This window comes from Calidris pugnax, unplaced genomic scaffold (genome assembly GCF_001431845.1).
Source record: "Calidris pugnax isolate Ruff unplaced genomic scaffold, ASM143184v1 scaffold170, whole genome shotgun sequence".
NCBI classification, from domain to species: domain Eukaryota; kingdom Metazoa; phylum Chordata; class Aves; order Charadriiformes; family Scolopacidae; genus Calidris; species Calidris pugnax.
In genome coordinates, this window is record NW_015090905.1 from 83,257 (window position 1) to 94,259 (window position 11,003).

The window sequence follows — 11,003 nt, forward strand, 5'->3', positions numbered from 1 at the left end:
TTTTTTTTTTGCCCCCCCCCCTTTTTTTTTTTTTTTTTTAAGGAGAATTTATGTCACTACCAAATTATCCAAGTCTCCACTTGGGAAGATCTTTCCCTTTCTCAATTACTCTTGACATGAGGGCTCCTTGTGCCCGGCATCCTGGTCCTGGCATAAGGGCTGCTGTGCTTTATGCTCATGGACCACGGACCAGGTTGTCCTGGATCCCCAAAAAGATGGGTCCTCCCTTCCCTACGAGACCTGCCAGGCTGAAGGGGCCGTGTACATCCCCCAGTGCTGCCTTGGGGGCAGGACCCCTGGACGCCTGGGGCAGTTCCAGCAGCATCTCGAGGCGCGTTGGCTTCGCTCACCTCCGCGCTGGCTCTCGGGTTTCGGAGGAGCAATCTGGAAAACAGCTCAGCCAAACCGTCTCGCGATGGCAACTTCCTTTCTAAAAAGAGAAGGATGTTGCGGAGTTAGTGGCTTCCCATTATTTTCCCCAACTCGAGCGCTTTTTCTTGCCGTTGTTCCCCCGGTGTCGGGCCGTGGGGTCAGCTTTGGGATGGAGACACACCGGGACACAGGGTGTGGGTTTTGCTTTGCCTTCCCCAAGCACCGAGCTGCTCCGTCCCTCCCGGGACAGGGGTCCCGGCCGATGGAGCCCCGGTACCGGTTGGCGGAGGTCCCACACCGGGATGGCACCACGTGGGAGCGGGGCCCCGGCGTTTGCCCTTCTTTGGGAATGCTGTAAGAAGGTAGTGAGTCACTTTTCCATCGAGCCGATAGTTACCCTGCTCCTGTCTTGTATTTGTGTTGTGTAGCCAGCAGGATTATTTATAACTTCGCCAGCATCCCGAGTCTATTGTTTTAGCAAAGAGCAGGAATGACTAGATGACTTCCTGAGATTTTTTTTTTTTTTTACCACCCCCTCATTTTTTATTTTTTTAAAAATCTGCTTTTCCTTCCAAGTATTATGTTCGCCAGTTGGATGCTTTCCCCCCACATCTTCCCCTCCTGATTGTGCATTTGTGCTGCTGACAATCCCACTACCGGTGTTGCTTTAACTCTTAAAAACTCTCCCGGGAAGAGCCGGGGTCCGTGCCCCGGTAGGGCTGGGGCATCCCTGGGTGGCACCAGCAGCTCCCCCCGGCCTCAGGTGCTGGGGACCAAGGGATGAGGCTCTGGCAGTGTTGTTAACAGGAGGGTGAGCATCTATGCTCTTCCAGGAGTTACATTGGGTATCTCAGGATGCTGTGGATGAGTCAGGATGCTGTGGATGCCTTGGGATGCCATGGGCACCTTGGGATGCTGTGGATGCCATGGACACCTTGGGATGCCATGGACACCTTGGGATGCCGTGGATGCCATGGACACCTTGGGATGCCATGGGCACCTCGGGATGCTGTGGATGCCATGGACACCTCGGGATGCCATGGACACCTCGGGATGCTGTGGATGCCTCGGGATGCCGTGCAACCCAGGTGTGGGTTCAGTCCAGTCCAGGCCACCAGCACAGGATTACACCTTTGCCCTCCCTTTCAGCCACTTTGTCTCTGCCCCTCTGAAGGTGTTAATTGGGGCAATCCAGAGGTGTCACCTCAGCCCAGGGCTGTGCGGGGTAGAAGCCATTTCCACGCTGGTGGAAGCGACGCATCCAGCCCTGGGGAGGTGGCACTGGTGGGCATGGAGAAAGCGGGTCCTGAGCTCCTGTCCTCCTTGTGTGTGCATCTGGGCAGTGTTCAGCCTGAATCCTGGAGCTCTCCTGGTTCTTGTCCTCCTCCTCCTTGTCCATCTGCCTGCAGCTAATTCACTATTGGTATCGCAAGACTCCTCATGGTTTTAATTAAGCCCATCCCTGGAAGTAAAGGTGTGCAGAAGGGAGAGAAGGGGCAGGGTGGTGGTTTGGTGAACTCAGCCCGTCTGAACCTTTGGGAAAGATCCATGGGTTGAGCTTCCTTGGGGAGCAGCACCCCGACAGAGCTGGCCATGGCTCCTCCTTGCCCAAACTGCCCAGGTCTGCTTTGGATCCTCTTGCTTGAAACTGGGACGTGTGACTCCCGCTTTGGGTTTGGTTGAGTCGAATTCTCCTTCTGACACTGGAACAGGTTGCCCAGGGAAGTTGTGGATGCCCCGTCCCTGGAGGGGTTCAAGGCCAGGCTGGATGTGGCCTTGAGCAACCTGCTCTAGTGGGAGGTGTCCCTGCCCAGGGCAGGGGGGTTGGAACTCGATGATCTTTGAGGTCCCTTCCAACCCAAACCATTCTATGATTCTGGCCGAGTGAGATGCTCTGAGGTGGAGCCTGTCCTGTCTGCCTTCCCTTCGTTAGCATCTTCTCGGCCGTGATGTAACGAGCAGCCGCTGAGGTTTGAGCGGCTGCAGCCACGACCTGCAAAAGCGACCCAGGGGCGAAACAGCTGAAGAGGAAGGAGCCTTTGCTGCCTTTGTGGTCAGCAGAGATCCTGCTGAAGTCCTCTCGGTTTCTATCAGTTCAGAACTCAAAACTTTAGTGCTCGTTTATTTTTAAGCTGCTGTTTCGAGCCGAGGTGCCTGCAGGCCCTTGCTTGTCCTCTCCCCGGTGGTGAAAAGCAGCCTCGTAGCCCCTCTGGCTCCAGACCCTTCCCCAGCAGGGCCACAGGGGAGTGGTGGAAGGGGTTGGAGGTTGCCTGGTCTGTCTCTGGTTCTGCCCTTGTCTTCCCACCAGGACTGCAGAGGAGCAGTGGAAGGGGCTGGAGGTTGCCTGGTCTGTCTCTGGTGCTGCTCTCCCTGCGCCGAGTCTCCAGGCCCCAGCAGGGCCACAGGGGAGTGGTGGAAGGGGTTGGAGGTTGCCTGGTCTGTCTCTGGTTCTGCCCTTGTCTCCGGTGCTGCTCTCCCTGCGCCGAGTCTCCAGGAGTCAGAGGGAAGCGGGAAGTTGGTCCAAATGGAGCTGTGCCACGCTGGGAACACCACTCAGGGTGGAAAACGAGTCCTGAATTCTGTCCTGTGTGGTTTTTACGTACCCTTCCTAGCTGGTTTTGCTTTTCCAGGTTTCTTGTGGTGCAGAGCACTCGGTGTGGGTCGGAAACGGCCATCCTCCGGTGATCCTGGAGCTCTCCTGGTTCTTGTCCTCCTCAGGGTGGAAAACGAGTCCTGAATTCTGTCCTGTGTGGTTTTTACGTACCCTTCCTAGCTGGTTTTGCTTTTCCAGGTTTCTTGTGGTGCAGAGCACTCGGTGTGGGTCGGAAACGGCCATCCTCCGGTGATCCTGGAGCTCTCCTGGTTCTTGTCCTCCTCCTCCTTGTCCATCTGCCTGCAGCTCATTCAGTGTTGGTATCGCAAGACTCATCATGGTCTGGGCCTGGGAATTGGGGCATCTCAGGGAACTGACGTCTGGAGCTGTGAGCTCACAACCATCCTCCAAGAAGGGCCTGGGAATTGGGGCATCTCAGGGAACTGACGTCTGGAGCTGTGAGCTCACAGCAAACTTGAACAAGCGAAACAATTGCTTGTTGCAGTCAAAATTGGAGATTCTTTGGGCCAGGCACTGAACTCGCTTCTTGTAAGAGCTGGTCCCAAAGCCTCGACAGCCTGAGCAGAGCTGTTTCATGTCGCCCAGGAGCTTTGCATCCAAGAGGATGCTTGTGCCGCCTGGGCTGGTCTCCTTCCTCGGAGGTTTTCAAGCTGCTGTTCCCCTGTTTAGGGCATCCTTGTGCTGGCTCCTTCCCAGCCCAGACACTGGGTTATTTGGGTTTTCTCCCCCAGCTGGGGTCTGCAGGCAGTGCTCTCCCAAGTGAAGCTCTGGGATCGTTCCTCACCGAGCGTTTCCCTGCTGCGGTGGGAATAGCCGAGCCCGGATGGGGCTGAATTCCCGCTCCCTCCTGCTCCTCAGGTTCCTCTCAGCTGAAGTGCATGGAAAATAAAGGCGAGGAAAGAGATGAGGAGCTGTGACTTAACGCTCCCCACTGTGAAACCGCTGGAGCTGAGGACTTTGGAGAGCAGGACACGTGCCACATGGCCAGGAGAGCCGGGCATCGGCGGCTCCTCCAACACGCTGCCTGGGTCAGCTCCAGAGCAGAGAAGAGCCCTTCTCCCCCAGCTCGCTTTGTATTTTTAAAAGCACTGTGGTTTTTTGTTCTGTTTTCTTTAAATAATTTTCTAAAACAGTTGAAACTGTAGGACTGGTGCTTTTTTACCCAAAGAAGAAAACTGAGAGATGAGTGAGATGTTGTGGTTTGGATTGCCAGTTGTGAAGAGTTTTGGGCCTTCCAGGGTGCAAAGCTTTCAAGCTGGTGAGCGCGAGGGCTCGGGCCAGGAGGTGGCTCGAGAACACGGGGGTTAAGACCCGGAGATGTGTCTGTCCACCCAGGTATTTAAGGGATAATCTGTGTCGCTTTATATTGTGCCAAGAGAAGCCGTCTCAGCTCTGGTCTCTGCTGCTGCATTTCCAGCTCTGCCCTCATTTTTTGGGCAAGTCTCTCCATATGTACAATAGCTAGAAACAGTTCTGTTCCCTAGAGAGGCTTTGAGGTTTAACATTTATAAAATGCTTTGAGATCTGCAGATAAAGGAAAGCAAGACAATAAACAGCGACGGGGGCTGTGCCAGAGAAATACCCTGTATCACCACAGCAGAGCCAGGCAGGACTGGGTGGAGGTGGCTTTTGTTGGAGGGCAAACAACTGCTCCGGGAGCCTCTGGATCGGGAGCTGGCAGGAGTGGTGCGAAGCCCTGACCCTATAAAAGGGTTAAGGAGGTAAAATCTGCAGATAAGAGCACGATTGAGGGCACATACGTGAGGTTTTGGGAGTTTTTTTTTCCCGTGTTTCCCATTGCCCGGGGTGCTCTCAGCCTGGGAGCGAAGCAGGTCTGGAAAAGATGCTGCCGGGTTGCTCTTTGCTCTCCGGGCAGCGCATCATAAAACCCCTTGGTAAACTTAATCCACTCCATAAACCCCCTTAACTTTCTTTTAACTGCCTTTGCTTGTCCTTAGAGTGAACTCCTTTATAGTCCCCCCAAACAAAGGCAGGCAGGAGTGGGCAGGGACGGAGGAACCTCCTCCCCGGAGCTCCCGGGCGGTGGGAGGAGCGGGGCTGAGGCCGGGACCGCTCGGTGCAGGGTGCTGGGCTCCTGGGCTGCTGGCACCCCGCTGGACATGGCATCCCACAACAAGCCGTCTTGGGGTGAGTCTCCCTGCCAGGCATCTGGCCAGGCTGGGGATTTTTTGGCAGAGAGGATGGAGCACGAAGGGAATCGTTCGTAGCGGATCGGTTGGGAATTCTGCCCTCCAGGGATGTTGGGGCAGGGGGGCTGCAGTGTCGGGGTGGGAGTCCTCAGGGATCCTCCTCTCTGTGCTCTGTACCTGCCTTTACGTACCGATCCGCTTTTGGGCAGGAGCAGAGAGTGTTAATGCTGCTTGAGGACACGGGATCCTGTTTTGGGAGCAGGAGGCATGAATCTGCAAGAATAGCTCGTCTTTTTCTGCTGCTTCCCTGCCTTCCCCCATAACCTATATGCAAGTCCCTTGAAACCCATTAAAGCAAGCTGTGAGGATGGAGCACGAAGGGAATCGTTCGTAGCGGATCGGTTGGGAATTCTGCCCTCCAGGGATGTTGGGGCAGGGGGGCTGCAGTGTCGGGGTGGGAGTCCTCAGGGATCCTCCTCTCTGTGCTCTGTACCTGCCTTTACGTACCGATCCGCTTTTGGGCAGGAGCAGAGAGTGTTAATGCTGCTTGAGGACACGGGATCCTGTTTTGGGAGCAGGAGGCATGAATCTGCAAGAATAGCTCGTCTTTTTCTGCTGCTTCCCTGCCTTCCCCCATAACCTATATGCAAGTCCCTTGAAACCCATTAAAGCAAGCTGCGGCCAGTGGCATGAGGAGGAGGAAGAGGAGGATGGGTGCCTGGATGCTGGCTCCGGCACACGACGATGTTAATTGCTGGCCGAGGGTTTCTCTAACGAGGGGGTGACCCATGGTCCCCGTGCTGGGAGCCGGGGGCTGGCACTCTGCGCTGCCGTGGGTGGGTGGCACGACCTGGTTGTGAGATTTCCTTCCCCTACAAGGGACTTTGTGGGATGTTTTTCTTTTCAACTGGTTTTAGAAACGAAACAGAGTGATGCCCAGCTCTCTGGAGATGGGCTTACTTGAATTCAAGTGGCACGTGCGTATCTAGTTTTAACTGGAGAGAAACCAGTTTATCTAAAAGGCTACAAATGGTGTTTGATTTGAAATGAGGTGGAAAACCCACACGGCTTAGTTTGAAATAAATGTGGGCTTGTGTTTAAGCGAGGCAGTATGTTGTGTGCTTTGGAGTGGACAGGCTTCCCCCGGGGATGCCGGGGAGCAGCTGAGGCTTTGGGATGCTGCTGAGATAAGGGGGAATGGGCAGGAGGAACAAAACTCTGCAAGCCCAGAATTAGCTTCCCAGCAGAGAGTGAGACCTCTGCCTGAGGTCACCGGAGGCAGACGTGGCCTCCTCCTCGTGGTCAGAGCCGTGTGGGCAGGAGCTCCACAGCCAAACCCTCGAGTGCGATGGATCATAGACTCACAGACTTGTTTGGGTGGGAGGGAACCTCAAAGCCCCCCCAGTGCCACCCCCTGCCCTGGGCAGGGACACCTCCCACCACACCACGTTGCTCCAAGCCCCCTCCAACCTGCCCTTGAACCCCTCCAGGGATGGGGCAGCCACAGCTTCTCTGGCCAACCTGGGCCAGGCTCTCCCCACCCTCACACCAAACAAGTTCTTCCCCACAGCTCAGCTCCATCTCCCCTCTTGCAGGGTCCAACCCTTCCCCCTCCTCCTAGGGCTCCCCTCCCTCAGCCAGAGTCCCTCCCCAGCTTTCCTGGAGCCCCCCTTCTTGAGGGACTGGAAGGGGCTCCAAGGTCTCCCCGGAGCCTTCTCTTCTCCAGGCTGAACCCCCCAACTCTCTCAGCCTGTCCTCTCGGCAGGGGGATCCTGGGCATCAGAGAGGTTTACAACCACCTTATTTTCCCCTCAATTCTCTCTGGGGTTTAGTGGAGCATTTTGGATTAAGGCAGTTGTCCCTGTCCCCTCCAGCCCCTGTCCCTGTGCCACGGTGGCAGAAGCAGACGGGGCTCTGGTCTCCCCCAAAGAGCGCGACGTGTGGAGCTGTGGTTTTGCAAACAGCTGAGCTGACGGTCGCTTGCTGCCCAACGAGGTCTTCCTCTTCTCGTCTGCCCTGGCCTGCCCCGGCCTGGGGGCTTCTGGGGCACGTTGTGCTCCAAATGGGGAACCGATTTTCGTTGGGTTTCCTGCCATCTTACACGTTCAGCAGCCCCTGGAAAGTCCGGTGAGCCCCAGAACTTGCAGGGCGAGAAGGGCCCTTTCCTTCCTTGCAGAACAGCGAAGGCCGCGATGCCTTGAACCCCTGGTGAACCTGGTGTGGTGAGGAGCCAGAGGGAGCACGGTCCATGACCGGGGTGGCCCCAGGAGCAGAGGTGGGAGCTGCAGGCAGAGCTGGAGCACTGGGGACAGCCCAGTCCTTCAGTGATGGTTTTGGTCCTTCACATTTGGAGGGTTTTCCTTGCAGTACAGAGGCTACAGGTGGATTGGTTTTTTTTCTCATTTTCATAGATACATATTATTTCCAAAATTTGAAAGTGCAGCCACTTCTTTGTGGGGCAGCAGCTTCTCCTGGTGAGCACACCCACCATCTCTGCCAGGGCTACTGGGAGTCACCAGGTTCAGCTCTCACCAGCCCAACAAACCGGGGAGCTCCGGGTGTTTAAACCCCCTTCGACAAGTTTGGTACTTACAGGCTGGGCACTGTCCCAGCTCTTTTTGTTCCCAGAGGAAAGAATTCCTTTGAGCTTCTGGTAGTTTAGAGAAAGCAGTCTTTAAGCAAAATATCAGAGGAACTTGTTAATGGTGAGTTTTACTGGACAGTTGTATTGGCGTTCCTGATAAGCAGCTTGTCTAGACAAAAGCACAAGGAAACAAAACATCATGTAGAGGAGAGACAGACAAGATAATCTAATAGGTCTCTTTTGTCTCCAGCTTGTTGCCCTGAATAGCAAGTGGGAAGGGCTCAGCCAGTGGTATGAAGCCCCCAGGCTGGATGGTGTGTGAAGCCCCCAGGCTGGATGGTGTGTGAAGCCCCCGGGCTGGATGCTCCTCCTGGCTGTGGAGCAGGAGGAGAAATCCCACTCCCACCTTTCCCGGCCCACTCCCACAACCCCAGCCATGGGCCAGTGCGTGCCCAGGGGGACGTGAAAGGTGTAAATCAGGTGAAGTGTTGCTCCTTGGTGTTGTCACAGTCAGAAGAGTAAACCCTGCTTTCATGAGATCTTCGTGGGGCTTCCAGGGAAGAGCACAGTGGTTTTTTCTCAGAGCTGTTGCGTTGTTCAATGTGAGAGGTGAGACCAGGGGGTCCTGCTCCTGCTGGCCGTCCTTCAGCGATGCTAAAGTTTGCCCAGGAAATGGTTTGACATGTGCACGCAGGAAAAAAGTGTTGGTGAGTCCTAGAAACCAGAGGAGCCACACTACACATTGAGTGCCATCTACTGGCACCTCCTCATGGTATGGATGTGTTTGCCCGGGCAGAGGGAGAGCTGTCATGAAGGTCAGCAGTGTGGGACCTGCTGTGGGGCAGGAGGGAGGGCTCCATGTCCCCAGCCTGTTGGTGAGGGGACGGTAAGGATGGGCCATGTCTCTGGTGGCCAAGCGAGTTGTAGTCCCACCTGGTGCAGGAGGAACCCAGAAGCAGGTGTCTGCTGAGGTTGACACATCCCAACCTGAGCTGGGTGCTTCATACCCTACCCCTGTGACTGATGGAACGTGGGCTGTATCCAGGCTGCTATTGGCAGAAGCTGTGCCACCCTCTGTTCCTGCCCCTCCATTCCCGTCCCCCTGTTCCTGTCCTTTCCCTTGAGCTGGCCCCAGATACTTGTCTACCTACTGGACCAGACCAGGTGACAGATCTAGATTTTTAAAAAAACAACCCACCACCACCAGCTCGGTCTCTTCATCTCGTCACCAGCATTTGGGCTCACAGAGAGTCATGGAATCTTGTAGGTTGGAAGGGACCTTTCAGATCATTGAGTCCAACCATCAACCCAACCCTGCCCAAACCACCACTGACCCATGGCCCTCAGCACCACGTCTGCCCGGCTTTTAAATCCCTCCAGGGATGGTGACTCCACCCCGGCCCTGGGCAGCCTCTTCCAAGGCTTCACAACCCTTTTGGTGAAGGAATTTTCCCTCATATCCATCCTGAACCTTCCCTGGGGCAACTTGAGGCCATTTCCTCTTGTCCTAGGAAGGGTGCTGCTTGGAGATGGGTGTTGTGATCTGGTTTTACAGACAAGAGGAACCAGGGCACAAGGGACTGGAGCAACTTTTTGGTGTCCCCTGACCAGCGTGTGATTAGAAATAGGGTCTCAGAGGCTGATGGACAGCCTAAACCCCTGGTGCAGCGCATCAGTGATTTCTCCTGAGGTCAAGAGGCTGGTTGAGACCTTCCTGATGGACCCTGTAACACCATAAACTGTAGAACTTAAAGCTGGTGGTTTTATGGTGGGTTTTTTTTTCAGGTAAGTTCTTCCTGTGACTTGTCCTTTTGGCTCGAGGGGGACAGGGGGAAATTGGGGCACGGCGTACGGTTATGCAAAGATGTGGATTCTTCGCAGGGGAAGGGACAAGTGAACATCTTGAAGTGTTTATATTTAAAGAGGAGAAAAAAAAAGAGTCGTGGTTCTTGGAAATGGTGCTTCTTAGTAGCAAGTAGATCAAATGCAGCCCTTTTTAATGCAATTTAAATAATCGATGGTATATTCAATTACGGAAATATTTGGCGGAGCTCTAAATAGGTCACATCTGTCCTTAAACTGCTCTTAAGGTAAATATCTCGCCATGCTGTGTCGTGCTGACCGAATTCTATAAGAACTGGTCCCTGGGAGGGAAGACTTGGCTGAACACGCAGTTATCCCTGACACCCCGTGCCCCGTGTGCTGCTGGCGTTGGGGTTTGCTGTAGGGATGCCTCAGGCTGGTATATTTGGGGCATTTTCAGCTACTAAAGTTTACAATCCCGCAGTTGCAGTGTGGTGCTGGGCCCGGACAGGGGGAGGTTGGCATCAGAGAGGTCTTGGTGGCTCCTGTGGTGGCCACCAGCTTGCTCTCGGGGCCAGGATGGCAGCCTGAGCCCCCTGCTCAGCGACGCTTGTCTCGGGAGAGGAGGAGGCAAAAAAGAGGAACCTTTGTTTTAGCGACCATAGTCTTGGAGTTCTTTCCAAACAAAAGCTGGAGTGAAGGGCTTGCCCCAGCCCCGCCGAGGGAGGCAGGTGGTGTTGAGAACACTTTGTTTGGGAAAGTTTTTCTCATTGTGTCGAACAATTCTTCTTAGATGATCCTTCCTGTGGGCTGAATCATCGTCTGGGGGAACACGTTCGTTATCCTCGCCAGCCCCGCGGCCGCATCCTGTGCGGTCCGGGGCATCCTGCGCGGCCAGCAAGGCACCCAGCGCCCCGCAGGACCCCCCTTTTGGGGCAGAATACACATTCCTGGCTGGCTGTTAGCCTCAGCCTTCCTCTCCCCTTTGGGATCTGGTTTTTTTCCCCCCTCGCTTCAGGGAAGTTTGCAGCGTGAGTGCCGGCTCGTTAGCAATAAAGCATACAAGTCATTAACCACCATCCCTCTCCCTGGTAAGAGAAGACGTACAAATAAACTACCAAGGCCACTCTGATTGTGTGCGCGCGTGTTTGGCCGTTTACCCACGTAATTTCCACATTATTTGGAAACGGTCTTTAATTTGTCTAATTTTTAACTGCCTCTGGGCTGCCTACCTGCTGGCGCCGGAGCGTGGTGGTGGCGGGGACGCACGGCTGGCACCGCTGGCTGCACGCAGCTGGGGGAGCTGCCAAGGAAAGCCCTTGTGTTTGATCTGAAATGACTCTTTGGCAAACTTTGGGGGTTTGTTTTTTATTTTGGTCAGGTATAAGGGGTCAGGTGTTGGCAGATGAGAAGCTCCACACGTCCCAGCAACGTGCGCTGGCAGCCCAGAAACCCCCCACCCCTGGGCTGCATCCCCAGC

At 55.0% G+C, this 11,003-nt stretch overlaps 1 protein-coding gene across 22 annotated transcripts in view; it reads left to right on the forward strand.

The window, feature by feature from the left end:
- TCF3 (transcription factor 3) overlaps positions 1-11,003 on the forward strand; it is a 124,834-nt gene that overhangs the window by 50,788 nt on the left and 63,043 nt on the right. Inside the window, exon 1 of one of the 22 annotated variants that reach the window (XM_014949041.1) lies at positions 5,068-5,134. The exons of 20 other annotated variants lie outside the window; for them this stretch is intronic. In XM_014949041.1, the coding sequence (XP_014804527.1) occupies positions 5,107-5,134 (28 nt within the window). In that variant the 5' untranslated portion in view covers positions 5,068-5,106. Of the gene's footprint in view, positions 1-5,067; positions 5,135-11,003 lie in introns of those variants that run through there. One more of the 22 variants, XM_014949042.1, reaches the window with a different exon arrangement.